Source organism: Apium graveolens, unplaced genomic scaffold (assembly GCF_009905375.1).
Source record: "Apium graveolens cultivar Ventura unplaced genomic scaffold, ASM990537v1 ctg7049, whole genome shotgun sequence".
Taxonomy (NCBI): domain Eukaryota; kingdom Viridiplantae; phylum Streptophyta; class Magnoliopsida; order Apiales; family Apiaceae; genus Apium; species Apium graveolens.
The window spans coordinates 85,238-104,149 of NW_027419998.1; the positions used below are offsets into that span (position 1 = coordinate 85,238).

The following is an 18,912-nucleotide window of genomic DNA, read 5'->3' on the forward strand; positions in this document are numbered from 1 at the left end:
CTCATGCATCAAGTAAACCCAGATTAAATGTTGAAGAGGATGACTAAATACATGCCTCGAGTTTAATCTATAATATGTATGGTTAAAGGGATTATATTACACGAAAAAACATTAATCACGAAAGGTTTTATCTAATCACGATTTAATTATTGTTTAATTGGGTAACAATGATGTATTACTAGATACCGCTCATTGTTTATAATTTTATTAGAGAATAAAATTATTGCCAATTAAATAATAGCCTATAGGGTCGCACAAATAGAGCACTTAATGGAATAGTTAATTTAAATTATGGATTTAAATTAATTGATGATTATTTGAATTTTATTATAATTAAGTAAGACTTAATTGAGATAATATAAATTCGAATTAAAAGGAATGTTTTTGCCCATAATAATTAAGTATGACTTAGTTATTAATTAAATAATAGAAATTCGTTTTTATTATTTAATCCAATACCTACTAGGGTTGGGCTTTGCTATTATGGGCCTTTTTAATCAGTCATTATAAATAGATAATGAGAGGTTAAAGAGGCTTAAACGTTTTTTAAGAAAACCCTAGCAGCAAAGAGAGGCAGAGGCAATTCAGATCGTCAAGAAGGAGGCTAGTACATCCATTCCGTAGTCAAGTTCGTGAGACGTTCTTGAAGGTGCTCGTGTGGATACCATAGAGGTGTTTCTCCGAGAGGTAGACACAAAGCGTGATAGCTAGGATCTCCGTTGAGTTCGTAAAAGTTAATCTCTTGAAAGGTATGATTCGTTAATCTCCATAATCTGCCCATAATTATACATGGATCCTGTTTTTGGGTTTCGAATTTTTGTTTTATTTACGTTTATCCGCTGCGTTTTATGCCTTCGGAACCCAACACCTCGGTCGAATTCAAACGATCATATTTAAATGGTCGTATTTGCAACCAATTTTAACCGAAAACGGTTAAAATTAAAACGGGCGAAACTAAACCGGTCAAATTTAGCCCCTAAATTTGACAAAAAAAATCGGGCCGAATTTAGCTATAATAAAAAAGTGGAGGGATTTTCCCGCAAAGTAATTTATTTGGAACTGCTAAATTCAACCGATTTCGGTCAAATTTTATATTTCAAAATGACGGGTGACTTATAAACACTTTCAAAATTTTCGAAAAAAGTGAGGGAAAGACGCTGAGTGCATACAAAAGGGTAGTAAATCACAAAGATACAAGGAGAGAGAAAACACTTGGCCAATAAAGTTGAAATGGATCTTCAAATTTGGTTACCCCCAGAAACAGATGACCACGAAAATGACATGGAGTGCAGTGTTGCAAATTATGATGATGATGACGAGGACGAAGGTGATGATGGTACAAAATGGAGAAGACCTAGTTCTTTAGGTAGCTTTGGAGAGAAAAGTTTCCGGAGCTACAGATATAAAGAGGAGAAGCAAAAGGCTATGGACTACGTAATAAATTGCAAGTTTAAAGCTCTTGTGTCTCATCTTCTTACATCAGCCGGGGTTGCTCCTTTGGGTAACGACGGAGACAATTGGGTGGATATTGTGACTTCCTTATCTTGGGAAGCTGCTTCCTTTGTGAAGCCTGATATCGGTGCGGGAAAGGCAATGGATCCTGATGGATATGTTAAGGTTAAATGTGTTGCAAGTGGTTCTCGAAGCAATAGGTGATAGCTTAAACCTGTATTTGTTGCTGCTAATGCCCTAATGCTATTGTCAATTGCCTCAAAGCTCTCTGTTCCATTCTAGTAAATATTTCTTGATGACCAGTTGTGGTTCCGACCAACTATCTTGTTTCACTTGTTTGTTAGCTATGAAGTGAAGACCATAGCTCTTTAAATGCATCCTTTCTATATGATGAGAAAACTGTACAAAGTATACAGATATCTTTTTGCTTCTTAATAGTGGAATTTATAATGATCACATTGATGCAGCATAGTTATTGTCATTACAGCCAGTCACTGATGTTGGACGGCACCATTTCTGGAAACTTATATTCGTTTTGATGTGCAGTCAGTTAGTTAGCATGGTATTCAAAAAGCACGCTGCACACAAGCACATGCCAACTAATTACAATAAACCTAGGCTGTTGCTGATCCAGGGTGCTCTTGATCTTTCATTGAGGGGATTGTCATCATTTGAATCAATAAAACAGGTTTCAAGACATAAATAAAGAATTATTAGCGTTTGAATCTTACTACTCTCTATTCAACATCTGTTAATTATGAGTGACGTGGGCAGGAGAAGGATACCCATAAATCCATTATTGAAAGAATAGCGAAGTGCAACCCGAGCATAATTTTAGTTGAAAAAACTGTTTCTCGTGATATACAAGAATCCATCCTTGCAAAAGGAATGACACTAGTTATTGATATGAAACTCCACCGCCTGCAGAGAGTTTCTCGCTGTACTGGTTCAGTAATCTTATCATTAGATACACTGACTGGGAAAAAGCTCAGACAATGTGATTCCTTTCATTTCGAGAAGTTAGTAGAGGAACATATTGCTAGTGGAGAGTGTGGAAAAAAACCCAGCAAGACTTTGATGTTCCTTAGTGGTTGTCCTACACGTCAGGGTTGTACAGTAAGTTCCTCTTTGCTTATGAAGTTTACATCTAGTCTTAACCATACCTTTTTTGAGTTTGCAAAGGGTGCCCTTGTATTTCTTGTTGTTTGACTTTCATTCTAATGCTTAAAAATAAAAAAGAAATTGGAAATCCAAAATTCATTTGTCGTTTAAATAAGCTTCTATTCTACACTCTTTGTAGATGTAACTCGTGAAGATTATTAATATCACATTATTTTTTGTTTCTCAAAATTGTTTGTGATTTTTTTAGTGAATATTGGTGTAGTATGATAAAGGCTTGCAACTATGGTCAATTAGGAATTTAAAATTAGTAACAATTAAGCAGAAAGTTGTTTCCTATTTATTAGAGGTTTTTACTTGTTATAGAAATATTTGCATGAGAGCTCGGGCTCATATCCTCAGGTAAAGCAAATACTCTGTGTTGTCTTGGCATGATACTGGCCAGTTGTAGCTGTTGCGTTCAATTTTTTCATTGTCATGTAAACATGGTAGATCCTCGTGTAGAATAGCTGTTAATTTAATATGTCACTGAATTTACAGAATTTTGGAAAATTTCAGATTTTACTGAAAGGAACAAACAGGGAAGAACTGAAGAAGATTAAACTTGTGGTCCAGTACGCAGTCCTTGTGGCTTATCATTTGATTCTTGAAACGGCTTTCCTTCTAGATCAAAAGGCCATGTTCTCTACCCTCCCTCTTGATAGACTGGTAAATATGTCATCACCTGATCAACGACCATATTTTTTCTCCGGTGAGGCATATGTTCCTTGGCCCGTGGATTCTATTGTTAAAAGTGATTCATCAGGTGCAATTAACATCCACATCGCTGATGGATTTTATAAAGAAGGGACACGAGATGTAGGGTTAAAGAGTGATTCCTTGTTGCCTTATGAGCCATATAAACCTCTAGTTTTTACCCCTTTTTTATCAATCTCAGCTTCCATAAACAGAGGCTTTGGTGACAGTTTTCCTCTTTTATCTTCTTCTCAGCAACCTATCTCTACATATTTAGGCATCACTGAAGAGGTTCCTTACAGTCAAGTTCAATCAGCTAATATGCTTTCAACCAATTTAGTGGCAAATGTTAAATCTTATAGTCTAATACAGAATATTAATGGTGAAGAGAAGGCTCTTGATAGTGATAGAACCTCAGTTCAGAGAAAAGCCCAATTGTATACACAAAATTCTGGGGGTGACTATAAAGATCAAACACAGTTTATGGATGATATTAACAGAATGTTTAATGCCGATAGTATCTTAGTACTGATGTCTCGCAGGAATTCCTCCACCGGAAGTATATGTGAGCAGAGTCATTTTTCTCATATTAAGTTCTACCGGAATTTTGATATTCCACTTGGAATATTTTTAAAGGATAACTTACTCAATCAGGTTAGTACAAACTATTTATGTGATTTAAAATTATTTTTGTGCTTTCTTCATATACATATTTATATTAAAATACGTATTGCTTCTATGACCATATAGCCGCTTCTATTTTCAGAGGCTTTTATGTAGCTTGTGCGGTGGATCACCAGAAGCTCATATATATTATTATGCACATCACAGTAAGCAGCTCACAATACATGTTAGACATCATATTACACAAAAGCATCTTCCTGGTGAAACCGATGGAAAAATTTGGATGTGGAGTCGCTGTGGTGATTGTAAACTTCAAAATGGAAAGACACTATCTACAAAAAGAGTCTTAATGTCAGCTACTGCCCGTGGTTTGTCCTTTGGAAAGTTTTTGGAACTTAGCTTAGCGAACCACTTGTCATCTAGTAAAATTCCCATCTGCGGGCATCAATTGCATACTGACTTCCTCTACTTCTTTGGGTATGTGAACTTGTATGAATGTCTATATTGTAAATTGCAGAAATAAATATACAAACAACTATGCCTCAAAGAGACTTGAATCCTCAACCTCTTATTATCGAGAGGAGAGTGGTATCCTCTAAACTATTAGCGGGCATCATTATTTTTGTTTTTCAGAATGAACTATACGATGCATGGGTCCAAAACATCAAAATTCATATAAACTTTTATGCTTTTCCCATCGTGTCTGTAAATATGGTGTACTCATTCACTTATCTGTTATTAGAATGCTCAATGCTGGGTCATGCTTGCCTTTCTTAGGTTTTTTCAAATACCACCTTGTTACTAATCCATATTTCATTGATGTTGTTCACATTGCAGATTGGGGACAATGGTTGCAATGCTCAGATATTCACGGGTTATGAAATATTTCTAGTGGCTCTGTAATGTTTCTGTGAGCAATGAGGCAATGATTTAAGAAATATTTACTCTTATCCTGCTTAAATTGATGTTGATCTTTCTTCCTATATAGATATCAAACTTGAATGAGGAAGTAATTGAAGTATTCCTTGAAGCCGAGACACTTTTGAAGGACATCAGTTTGCATTTTGAAGGATCAAAACTCAAAATTCAAGGATCACTGAGAGAATTCTCGGATATTGTGGAGATGTTGAGGCAGGAAAGACGCCAATTTGAGGTTTGTGCTTCTTACTTATAAAACTCTTTGCACTTTGGCCGGAAAGTATAATGACTTTAACAAATTAATGTTATAGGTTCTTGTGAAATAGAAAATGTGCGTGTAAAAGAAATTATTTATAGTGCGAGTTATTGTAGTAATAACACTTGAATTAAATGAGAGAAGAATAAAAATTATAAATACAAAATTTTAAAAATAATATTTTTCAAACTACAAATATTGACTATCAACTTTTTATTAAATATAAAAATTATAATGATGAATATTTGTATAAATAAAATTAATTTTGAATAAGAAAAAATTAGTGAATAATATGGAACTATTGAAAATTTTTAATAAGAAAGGAAGAAAGAGAATGAGAAATGGGTAACAGATATAATTAGTGGAGGTAATAAAAAAGAGAAAGATTGAAAATAAATTAAATGAGGAGATGATTGTTAGTGGAAGATGATATCAACAAAATTAACGAGAGTTTGACACATATGATTAAAACTCTTAAATGAGAACTTAACACATTAGATATGATGATGTCATCTATACTTTATTTTAGTATAATGTAGATTATATATTTATATATAAGGATAACATTCATCACATGTAAAAATATTTATGGTGAAAAATATTTTTAAAATAATCGAAACACAAATTCAGAACTAAACGCCAGTTAAACTGAAGTTTGATTGTTAAAATGGAAAACCAAATAACATTATTTTGATATGAAACTTTGGTTATATCACTAATATATATATATTGGCATCGATATGGTTGGATCGATAAACAATATTTTTAAATTAATCGAAACACAAATTCAGGACTAAACACTAATTAACTACTAGTCAAACTGAAGTTTGACTCTTAAAATGGCAAATAAAATAAAATTATTTTGATATGAAACTTTGGTTATATCACTAATATATATATTTATTGACATCCATACGGTTAGATCGACGAAAAATATTTTTAAAATAATTGAAACACAAATTCAGGACTAAACGTTAGTTAGCTATACTAGTCAAACTGAAATATGACTGTTAAAATGACAAACCAAATAAAATTTTTTTGATATGAAACTTTGGTTATATCATTACTATATATATTTATTGACATCCATATGGTTAGATTGATGAAAAATATTTTAAATTAATCGAAACACAAATTCAGGACTAAACACTAGTTAGCTGGACTAGTCAAACTAAAGTTTGACTGTTAAAATGACAAACCAAATAAAATTATTTTGATATGAAACTTTGGTTATATAACTAATATATATGTTAATTGACATCCATACGGATAGATCGAGGAAAAATATTTTTAAAATAATTAAAATACTAATTCAGGATTAAACGCTAGTTAGCTGGACTAGTCAAACTACTGTTAAGATGCCAAACCAAATAAAATTATTTTTATATGAAACTTTGCTTATATCACTAATATATATATATATCTATTGACATCCATACGGTTGGATCGTTGAAAAATATTGTTTAAAAAATTGAAACATCATTTCATGAATAAACTCTATTTAGTTGTACTAGTTACATTGCGGCTTGACTGTTAAATTGGCAAACCAAATAAAATTATTTGGATATGAAACTTTGGTTATATCACTAATATATATATATCTATTAACATTCATATGGATAGATCAATAAAGAATATTTTTAAAATAATCAAAATACAAATTCAGGATTGAACACTAGTTTGCTAAACTAGTCAAACTGAAGTTTGACTGTTTAAATGGAAAACCGAATAAAATTATTTTTATATGAAACTTTGGTTATATCACTAATATATATATTAGTTGACATCCATATGGATATATCGATGAAAAATATTTTTAAAATAATCAAAATACAAATTCAGGACTAAACGCTAGTTAGCTGGACTAGTCAAACTGAAGTTTGACTGTTAAGATGACAAACCAAATAAAATTATTTTGATATGAAACTTTGGTTATATCTCTAATATATATATTTATTGACATCCATACGGTTAGATCGATTAAAAATATTTTTAAAATAATCGAAACACAAATTCAGGACTAAACACTAGTTAGCTAGACTAGTCAAACTAAAGTTTGACCGGTAAGATGGCAAACCAAATAAAATTATTTTGATCTGAAATTTTGCTTATATCACTAATATATATATATATATATATATATATATATATATATATATATATATATATTGACATCCATACGGTTGGATCGTCGAAAAATATTGTTTAAAAAATCCAAACATCATTTCATGAATAAACGCTAGTTTGTTGTACTAGTTACAGTGAAGCTTGACTATTAAAATGGCAAATCAAATAAAATTATTTGGATATGAAACTTTAGTTATATCACTAATATATATCTATTGACATCCATATTTTAAATTCAAATATAAAATATAAACATATTCAATAAATATGTATTTTATATTAATAATAGTTGGGTAATGGCAATGTTAAAAAAGGAAGAGGAAGAGAACGGTGAAGATACCAATTTTTTAAAAATATTTTTAAAAAAATTGAAACATCAATTGAGGAATAAATACTAATTAGCTCTACTAGTCAAACTGAAATTTGACTGTTAAAAAGTCGGCATTGTAAGGACTTATAAATTGGGACTTATAAATTGGTTAATTTTTGATTTTTAGTTTTGTTTTGCACCTACCTTTCTTGCGTGAGAGAGGTAGTACGCCTAATTTATCTATAGGCTTTACTATCCGAGTTGGACTCATTGAGTTGTGCTGGCCCAAATAATTATTATTTAGCTAAAAAATTGAAAAATTGACAAATATAATAGATTGATAAATAAATGGACAATGGTGGTAGTTGTTGATCACAAGCAAATTGCTACATATTATTGGAAAATGTAATCGAGATTCAAATTTATTACTAAGACTGGTCGTTATATATTAGTGGAAGAAACTTAAAACTTTTTACATATTTTAAATTCAAATATAAAATATAAATATATTCCATGAATATGTATTTTATCTAAATAATAGTTGGGCAATGGTAGAGAGGAAAAATCAGATGCATTTTTTATTTTAAATAATATTTATTTTTAATATCCTAATTTTAATATTAATTTATAAGTTAATATATATATTATATTATATAGTAATTTATTTTAATAGTAATATATTTAATTGGTCTGGGAAATTTGCAAAGCCCATTCAAAAGGCTATATACTATACTGTTGGATTGAATATGATGTTTAACATCAATGAAAGCACATCTTTCTCTGTCTTAATAAAACCCTGATTTAGAGTTCAGCCGCTTCTCTTCTATTTTGTAATTTAGTATCTCTCTCTCCAATTTGTAGTTTTGATGTGTGTCCTTGAAAGATGATGTGCAACTAAAAGTCGGGGGAGGTGGGAATGGTGGAAGCTCCTTTACAAACTCTGTTTTCCTTAGATTTTAAGAAGCTTCTCCACCTCTGTTTTCATGTATTTTGCCCCCCCTCTCTCCCCTCTCTCCGATAACTATTTAAGTCAGCTGGCCAGACTTGGTCTTTTAGCCATCGTGGGACGACGGAGATGGCAGAGGCTCCTCCGCGGAATCGGTCAAGCTTTCGGTCGCTATCTTTCCCTTTTGAAATTCATGGCTTTGCTGGTTTATGTAATAAGTAACATTATGGAGTTTGTTAATTCGTCTGGATGGGGTCGAATTTAATATCTTATATTTGACAAGATACGGTCGAGTTTAATATTTGGGCGGGCTTTTTAAAATATTTCAGAAATTTTAATTATTTGGGCGGGATTTTCAAATTTTAAGTGTAAAATCAATTTTGACAGGTGTCGGTTGAATTTGGACGGTTGAATTTAGCGGTCGAATTTAACCGATCATATTTAGACGGTCGTATTCATACTAAATACAACCGACTACTAAATATCACTCCCATATGTACAACCGGGACTAAAATTGGTCGTATTTAGCTAAATACTACTGCTGGCGGTCGTATTTAGTTAAATACGACCGATTTTGAGCCGGTAGTATTTAGCCGTTTTTCTTGTAGTGACATGTGTGCAAACATATGACCCCAATCAATTGAGTTAAATGCCCATTTCATTATATTTTGATAACATCAACATTGAGCTACATATATACTTGTTTCTTTATTTTGGGTAACTAAACTTATACTATAATTTAATATTATTGTAAGACTTGGGTAATTAGCTCATTACCATATAATAACTTTATGCTTAAATTCACTATCTCTTTATTTTTTTATTATACAGTAGAAATGGGTAATACCTGCATGCTTAATTATAAAAATAAAAAATAATATTAGAAGCCTCACTTATTTTTCATTTCTTTTTCCTTCAATTATTTGATTTACAAAGGGGAATCTTATTTTATTTGCAGGTACGCGATTATAAGTATAATATTTTTTGCTATATTTTCGCTTTTTTATAATTTTTTTATAGTTTGTTTATATTTCTTTTGTCAATGAAAAGGAGAATAGATACACAGCATGACATGGGATGTCAAGTAATAAAGAACAGTAAGGAGGAGTATATTATAATTAATATTATAAAAATGTCTATCTGCGACCAAGTTTATCAGTGACCGCAAAATCAGTAGCTATTTTTTTGGATCAACGACGGGTTTCAGCGACCGCGGCCAAAGTCGTCGCTAACCGGACTTTAGCGACGGCCGGTGGTCGCTAATACGACAGAAATATTAAATCATTCCATTAAAAAAACCGTGAAAAACTGGCGGTAATTTATTAGCTATTGATTTTTATTTGCGACCGACGTTGGTTGCAGAAAATGCCACACCAGCAACAAAATCAAGGACTTTAATCAATAGCTAAACCGGAGACCAAATAAAGGCGGCGACCAGTGGCTTTCTGCGATCGAGGTCCGTCGCCAATAATTTTTTTATTTTATAAGTTGTTTAAAGTTTTGGCGCGCTATTTAATTAGCAATCAAAGCACATCTACGACCGAATGTAGTCACAAATACGAAATAATGAAAAATACAATTTTTTAATTATAAATAGTATTTTATTTATATATTTTTTAAATCAAATTGTTATTAAAATATGTCTTAAATTTATTTTAATAAGAAAGAATTAAAAATATATTTTTTAAATTTAGAAAATAAAATTGACGCAATATTTTAGACACCGAGAAATATTTCAAATCGAGTGCGATTACAGATTTCAAGTATTTAAAATATATTTTTTTTAACTTTAAATAGTATGTTATTTATATGTAGCATTTTTAAATCAAATTATAATTAAAAAAATATCTTAAAATTTAGTTTCTAATTCTTTTGAAATATTCAAAGAATATAAGGTAGAAACGCAAACAGAGAAAAATATAAAAGTTTTACGATCAGGTCGTGGAAGAGTATACTTAAGCCTCAAATTCAAGAGTTTATTGAAGGAGTGTGATATTGTATCACAACTTACTCCTTCTGGAACACCTCAATTGAATAGATATTCTGAGAGAAGAAATCGTACATTATTGGACATGTTGCGATCGATGATGAGTCAAGCGGATCTTTCAATAAGTTTGTAGGGTTATGCTCTAGAAATGGCTGCTTACACGTTTAACCGAGTTCCGAAAAAAAGCGGTTCAAAAGACTCCATATGAGATATGGACTGATAAACTTCATAGCATGTCATTTATAAAAATTTAGGGACGTGAAGCATTTGTAAAACGTTTAGCCTCTGACAAGTTTGGACCAAAATTAGATGATGCTATATTGTGGGATATCCAAGTAAGACTAGGGTATAAAATTTTATAATTCTTCTGAGAACAAAGTGTTTGTTGCTCGGACGGATGTATTTTTTCAGGGAGAACTACTTTCTAAGAAAATTAGTGGGAGGACAATACATCTTGGTGAAGATCGAGAACCACATGATAAAATTGAACCACAGATGGAACAAGATTAGGATGTACATCAAACTATAGAAATTAATCATGTTTAGGAAACACGGGTTATTCATAGATCAAGTAGGATTCACCATGACCCCGAGAAAAAATATGGATTTATTTTGACTCGAAATGGTAATGCGATGCTTAGGATAATGATAAGCCTCTCACCTATCAAGATTCTATGAACGGTCCAAACTTCGAGAGATGGATGGAGGCCATGAAATCCGAGATGGAATCTATGTATCAAAATAAAGTATTGACTTTTGTTGATCCACACTAAGGGGTAAAACCTATAGGGTGCAAGTGGAAAACTGACATGGATGGTAAAGTACATACATATAAGGCGCGACTAGTGGCTTATTATGATATATATTATGATGAAACTTTTTGAACAGTTGCTATGGTCAAGTCCATTAGGATTTTGTTAGGAATAGCTGCTTACTTTGACTACGAGATTTGGCAAATGGATGTCAAAACCGCTTTCTTATATGAGAGCCTTGAAGAGGATGTATATATGATACAACTTGAGGGTTTTGTCGATCCAAAGTTTGCTAAGATGGTTTGTAAGTTGCTTTTATCTATTTATAGGTTAAAGCAAGCCTAAAGTAGATGGAATATTCATTTTGATGAAACAGTCAAAGAGTTTACTTTATTCAAAATGCAGATGAACCGTGTATTTACAAGAAGGTTAGTGGGAACCATGTGACATTCATATTATTCTATATAGATGACATATAACGAATAGGGAATGACATAACTTCTCTACAGGCTGTTAAGACTTGGTTGAGAAATAGTTTCTCGATGAAAGACTTAGGCGATGCTAGCTAAATATTGAGAATCACGATATATATAGATAGATAAGAAGATTAATTGGCCTAAGTCATAGTACACATATTGACAAAATATTGCATCATTTTAGAATGCAAGAGGCAAGTAGGGGATACGTCCCGATGTATCGTAAGATAGTGATCTCATAGGATAACTGCCCTAAATTATTAGATGATAAGGGTCATCTTAGAAAAGTTCCATATGCTTCAGCAATTGGATCTATAATGTATGCAATGATATGTATTTGTCCTGATATTTTGTATGCTTTTAGCATGACGAGCAGATACCGGTCTAATCCAGGTGAGGGTCACTGGATAGTTGTCAAGAATATTCTTAAGTACTTAAAGAGGACTAAAGATTTATTTTTGGTGTATGGAGAAGATAGGGAACTGGTTGTAAATGGTTACATTGATCCTAGTTTCTGAACCTAATTTTTGGACAAACAAGGATGATTATGTGTCTGGTTTGTGTTTTGTCTAAATGTAAGTGTTGTTATCTTGAATAGTTCATATCAAGAATATTGATGATTCTATAATGGAAGCCAACTATATTGGTGCTTTCGAAATAGCCAAGGAGACTATTTGGGCATGTGCTTAGGCGATATCACCTTATTAATGAGATTAATGATTAAGGAGATATATATGTAAAGTGCATAGTAATGGTAATATTGCAGACCCACTGACTAAGGCTTTGTCGCAGAAAAAGCACGATGGTCATACAAGTTTCATGAGTATTGGATACATGGGTGATTGGCTCCAGTGCAAGTGGGAGATTGATAGTGTTTGAACCCTAGAGAAAACATTATAATATTTTAGTTTAAGACATTTGGATTATTAATGTTTATGTTTTATCGATTATTCCCTTTATAATTTATTATGTCTTAATTTACTGTGATATAAATGTTAGATTAATAAATATCCTTAGAATATGATATAAATCCTATATCTCTAAGTACGTGACTTAGAAATAAAATTTTGAGAATAGTATCAATATATCTAAAGGTCCCTAGTCGAGTATTATTATTAACAGACAATAAAAATGCATTAAGACTGGTGTGATTGTTGAGTGATGATCACATCTCATTGATCATAGGTATTATATATGATACTAAAGTCAAAAACACAGACAAATATAAATATACATGGTGCTGGACAGACCCAAAGTGAGATTCTACATGTCTATTGTGTCACATGTGATTCTCACTGTGATAATGATGTAATGGTCCTTAGACTTGAAATCAATATATTTTTTTATGAGAATTAATGTACTTTGATTACATTAAAATTTACGTTTAATCGGGTAATGATAAAAGTATATTTTGGGTATATTATAAATCGTATGAGAAACATGCATGATATAGAAAGGATTTAACTCTCCTAATTTTAGGAGTGATATTATTGGACTCTTGTGATAAAACATGTATGTAATTAAATTTGATTTTTCAATTTTTTAATTAAGGGATCTGATGGATTATTTTAGTTTTGATGTATATAGGTTAGTATACATGATTTCTACGAATTTTATTGTAATATCTTATTCAATGGAAAATTTTCGGACTCGTCGGAATAATCATTAGAGTAGGTAATTTCTGAATTAGTTTGTATGTATGTACAGATCTGATGATGTTGTACACCATATTTTTTTTGTAAATTATTCTGGGAAATTATATTATTGCCGGAAAAATATTTCTCGCCGGATTTTATTCGAATTTTGACTGAATTGTTAATTTAGTGATGTTTAGACTCGATTGTTGTGGTATTAATAATGGACAATTGGATAGAGATAATACGAGATGCATTATAGAATGTTTAGAACGACTTTATGACCCTGTAAGCTTGCCTGAAATGGCCAGAGTTTTAGCCGTAAATTGACCCTTATTACGGTGACCGGTTCTTCAGAAAATAAAATTATAAATAAAATCGAAATTGCATAAACAAGTTTTCGAATTAAAATAATTTTGAATTGAAAATTTAATTAAATTAGAATATATTTTGCATTTATTTAATTTTAAATAAAAAACCGGGTTTTTAACGGGTCGTATTTAGACGTTTTTCTTGTAGTGATCCGACGTTCTGTGTCGTAAGTAACTAACATACAACGATATGTTCCGTTGTAAGTTCATAACACACGATAATATATTCCTTCGTAAGTTGATTTATTATTCTATTGAGAACGGGGGCCCCTGCTTACTAACTTGCGACGAAATTATCCATTCCCCAATCTGCTCGTAAGCATTTCTTGTGTTCAAGTGTAAGCTAAAGTCTTACTAGGTTTCTTAAAAATTAAAATATTGTAATTGTTTGCTAGTGCAAATATGACATATTGTATTTTATTCATAAGAATGTTGGTTCTTGACGATCACCATCATGCACATCTAGGAAAGGAAATGCAAGAATAACATTTGTATACTTTACATATGTATATATATGTATATACTTATAAAAACCCTAGTGTGTAGTTGCATCTCATGTATATGTAATAAGTTATTTCATTTTAAATTGGTTATCGTCAATATTTAATAACTTACTATAAAAACAATAATTAAAGATTATTCATTTGACAATTAGAATAATACTTGAAATTTTAATTTTATTAAAGAGAGGTTGTACCAGGTGTATACCAATATAAATAAAATATAATTATAAAATACATATAATTTATTAATGGGTTTTTTCATAAATATCCAATTTTTACCAAATTTTTCCAAAATAATACTATCAAATTTTGAAATATTTTCAAAACTAAGCAACTTTGGAATGATTTTGCAACCAAGTTTGTAAGTTGAATTTTAAAAAATATTTGAAAAAAAATACATTCTGCAAATTTCTAACAACATAAATTGCAACCTAAAATGCAATGCAACCCAATCTAATGTAAAGGGTTGCACAATTTAAACTAAAATGCAACCTATTATGCAACATATTGTACTTTTGCAAATATTATCAAAACGAAATAGTATTTTAGCAAAAAAAATCTAAGTTGTTAAAATTCGCAAATTATTTTACATAAAATTGAATTTTTGATAAATTCCATTTATTAATTCGTTAATTAAAAAAATATAATTTATGAAAATAAATTATATATATATGTGTGTGTATATATATACACACACACAAAATTAATCCCACCATGAAACTAATAATTTAAAATTATGTGACATTGTGGAAATAAATTATCATGTGATTAAAACATATAAACCTAAATGGAAACACCAAAAATAGTCACTAGAAATTATGCAATATGTTTAAGATATAATATTAATAATATGATTATTACATATATTCCTTTCCAATTATCAAATATATATATATATACATATATAATTTATTTGTATTTTACTACTAAATAATTTACTCATCCATTTTACTACTTTTTTGATAAGTTTTTAAATGTTTAATATCCAACATGTTCATCTAGTGTGAAAAAATTATAATTTACAAAGGACAAAATTATTTTTAACATATTAATATCTAATATTTGTACTTTTAAAAATAATATGTTACAAATATTTCTGCTTCAATTTTTTTTAAAAATGATAAAATTTATATATTTGGGTAAAAGAACCTAAAATATGAAGTATGAATCCATTTGCTTAAAATCTATATTATTAGTTTTTAAAATATTGGAAGATTAATAACATTAGAATAAATACAAAAATATTAAAAAAAGATATAGTTAGTAATATTAAATTAGTAAAATGAGGAAATGGGAGACCTTGTTCTGCAACCTAAATATTACAAAATATATTATTTTGCTAATTATCTTATAAGAATATTATTAATTCATTAAAATCATTTAAGATTGTTTAAATTTAATAAGTAGAAAGTGTATTTGCAAGCTAAAGAAACCCTACATGCTAGAGAAATGTACATGTTTTATAGAATAGAATATTTTTTAATGTTTTATATTCTACATATATCTCCTATTTTTGATTAAATGGGACATCTTTTTTTATCAACTCGGACATCCTACATACATACATATTTATTTTATAAAGCCATCTATTTATTATTATTTATGAAGGGGAAAAAATATAGATAGGATTACTAAACAGCTGGATGTAGGGGATATGGTGTTAGAAGGCTTTAATTGTGTATCGGTGAGGCGCCTTCCATTTCAAGAAAATAATATTAAATACAACCAATTAAAATTCGACTGGGTTAAATTCGACCAAAGGCGGTCAAATCCCTTGGACATGGCTAAATTCGACCGGCCTCGGTCGAATTCAAACGATCATATTTAAATGGTCGTATTTGCAACCAATTTTAACCGAAAACGGTTAAAATTAAAACGGGCGAAACTAAACCGGTCAAATTTAGCCCCTAAATTTGACAAAAAAAATCGGGCCGAATTTAGCTATAATAAAAAAGTGGAGGGATTTTCCCGCAAAGTAATTTATTTGGAACTGCTAAATTCAACCGATTTCGGTCAAATTTTATATTTCAAAATGACGGGTGACTTATAAACACTTTCAAAATTTTCGAAAAAAGTGAGGGAAATTTCCCGCTGTTCTGGAAGATATATTTCAATGGAATTCATTTGTATTTAGGATTTTTCAAAATTTTATTTTTAATAAAAAATATTTAAATGTTTGTGAATATTTTAAAATTATGAATATGGGAGATAATAAACGGTATCCAAATAAAAAAATTATTATTTTGGTCTGAAACTTTGGTAATATCACAAATATATTTTTATTTATATTCATACGGTTAGATCAATGAAAAATATTTTTAAAAAAATCGAAACACCAATTCAGGACTAAACACTAGTTAGCTCTACTAGTCAAACTGATGTTTGATCGGTAAAAAGGCAATCCAAATAAATTTATTTTGATCTAAAATTTTGGATATATCTTTAATATATATATCTATTGATATCCATATAGTTGGATCTATGAAAAATATTTTAAAAATAATTGAAACACTAATTGATGACCAAACACTCGGTAGTTTACTAGACAAACTCATGCTTGACTTTTGAAATGGCAAACTAAAAAAATTATTTTGGTCCGAAACTTTGGTAATATCACTAATATATATATTTATTGACATCCATACAAGTGGAACGGTGAAAAATATTTTTAAAAAAATTGAAACACCAATTCAGGTCTAAACACTAGTTAGTTGTATTAATTAAAATGATAATTAACCGGTAAAATGGCAATCCAAATAAATTTATTTTGATCTAAAACTTTGGATATATCTTTAATATATATCTATTGACATCCATACGGTTAGTTCGATGAAAAATAATTTTGAAAAAATTGAAACACCAATTCAGCACTAAACTCTAGTTAGGTTTACTAGTCATACTCATGCTTGAATTTTAAAATGGCAAACCAAATAAAATTATTTTGGTCCGAAACTTTGGTTATATCACTAATATATGTCTTTATTGACATCTTTACATTTTTATTGATGAAAAATATTTTTTAAAAAAAATCAAAACATCAATTTAGGACTAGGTGTACAAGTCAAACTGATGTTTTACTTTTAAAATGGCTAACCAAATAAAATTATTTTGATCTAAAACTTTGGTTATATCTCCAATATATATATATATATTGACATCCATTGGTTGGATCGATGAAAAATATTTTTAAAAAACCGAAATACCAATTCAAAACTCATCACTAGGTAAAAGTACCAGGCAAACTGATGTTTGACTGTTAAAATGGCAAACCAAATAAAATTACTTTGATCGGAAATTTTGGTTATATCACTAATAAGAATATCATTATTTTTTTCAATTTAAATAATATTTTGAGTTATATTTTAATTTTTTGAATTTATATTTATTTTGATCTTTATATCTTATTAAAACTGTATCACCTGTTTATATATTATTATATTCACTTAGTTTATTTATTCATTTTATATTTTGAACTTTTTTTTAAATTATTTAAAGTTTAGTAAATATATAAAGAAAAATATGTTAATGGGAAAGAATAAAATTTATCCAAATGTTAAATTTTAGTTCTTGAAAAAATAATTATGTTGTACAACAAGTTTTAGTTTATTAATAGTTAGTGGGCCAAAATAATTTTGTGATACATGAAATTAGAAAAAAGTGAAGCACAAGGGCATCAATGAGAGAGGGACGGGACAACAAAGAGAGAGAGGAGGCTGAGTGTATCTAATTTGCTACCGCCTAGCTACCATTTATCACTCACCAACACGCGACCAACACGCGACCAACAATTACAAAACCACCCATCCTCTGCTTTTTTCAGAAAAAACAGAGAATATGCTCCAAATCGAAGACATGCTCCTGGTGTTCTTCAAGATTGAGGCCCTGAATCGAATTGTTACCAGTGTCCGATCAATATTCTATTTTATAAATCGAAGTTCTTTGTTATTTCTACATCGATGTTGTTGTTATTTCCATTTGCTTGATTTAAATTTGAATTAATATTGTTTATTACTTAATTTTAGGGTGTTTAGTCATGTATTTTGCAGTTATGAATTGATAGCTCATTGAACAATGAGTATGTAAGTAATTTTTATATTTTATTGTTGAGTTTCCGTGCTGGCCGAAATATCTCCACTGACTTTGAGTTATTCCCTTTTCTGGCTTGTTTATGAGTTTTGACTGTATTGCTCCGATTAAATGTTTCGTATGCGAATTGGTAATAGTTTATATTAAGGTTTTTGAGTTTGGTGGAGTTCTCGTGAAATTTGTTTTTTTTTGTTTTATCGGCGTTCTCTTGGTTTTGCCTGAAATCAGTTAACTATTGGTTATTTTGTTTGTTTGTAAGTTTAGATATGAATGTGAGATTTCCATATCAATTTTGAGTGTCATTAGTTAAAAAACCAGACTGTGGTTTTGGGTTGAATTGGGGCTGCCGGAATGTGGGAAAATTCACTAGATTTTGGAAACTTACCAAATTCCAGAGATTTTTTTTTTGAAAACTGGTGCTCTTTAATTTTGACCAAAGGACATCGAATTTAGAATTATATTTTCAGCCATATATGGTTGAATTTAATTATTGGGTGGGACTTTTAAATTTTTTCATAAAATTTATTTATTTGGGCGGGATATTCAATTTTTTTATTAAATATCAAATTTCACCGCTCTTGGTTGAATTCTTCCAGTCGAATTTAAACGGTTGTAA

General features: G+C 30.1%; 1 protein-coding gene across 6 annotated transcripts; it reads left to right on the forward strand.

The window, feature by feature from the left end:
* The first annotated feature begins 1,157 nt into the window (after positions 1 to 1,157).
* Positions 1,158 to 12,813, forward strand: LOC141703735 (putative 1-phosphatidylinositol-3-phosphate 5-kinase FAB1D). Of its 6 annotated transcripts, none has more exons than XR_012567659.1 (8): positions 1,158 to 1,652; positions 1,999 to 2,140; positions 2,227 to 2,568; positions 3,130 to 3,960; positions 4,073 to 4,407; positions 4,768 to 4,829; positions 4,919 to 5,083; positions 12,495 to 12,813. XR_012567659.1 is itself a non-coding variant. In XM_074507162.1 (7 exons), exons 1-6 carry the CDS (start codon positions 1,231 to 1,233, stop codon positions 4,820 to 4,822), a joined length of 2,127 nt encoding a protein of 708 aa, XP_074363263.1. In that variant the 5' UTR covers positions 1,158 to 1,230; the 3' UTR covers positions 4,823 to 4,829; positions 4,919 to 5,178. The 6 variants fall into 6 exon arrangements, 2 of the variants coding, with proteins under 2 accessions (XP_074363263.1, XP_074363264.1); XR_012567660.1 differs by lacking the exon at positions 12,495 to 12,813 and adding an exon at positions 9,850 to 9,917; XR_012567661.1 differs by lacking the exon at positions 12,495 to 12,813 and adding an exon at positions 8,403 to 8,436 and having other exon boundaries at positions 4,768 to 4,840.
* The last annotated feature ends 6,099 nt before the right edge of the window (positions 12,814 to 18,912 follow it).

What these genes read in the sequence shown, in the direction of transcription:
- LOC141703735 (XM_074507162.1), top strand. Translation starts at nt 1,231, where the DNA reads ATGGATCTTCAAATTTGGTTACCCCCAGAAACAGATGACCACGAAAAT. An exon ending in AGTGGTTCTCGAAGCAATAG is followed by an intron (nt 1,653 to 1,998) that starts GTGATAGCTTAA and finishes TTTGATGTGCAG; the next exon opens with TCAGTTAGTTAGCATGGTAT. An exon ending in GACTTCCTCTACTTCTTTGG is followed by an intron (nt 4,408 to 4,767) that starts GTATGTGAACTT and finishes TTCACATTGCAG; the next exon opens with ATTGGGGACAATGGTTGCAA.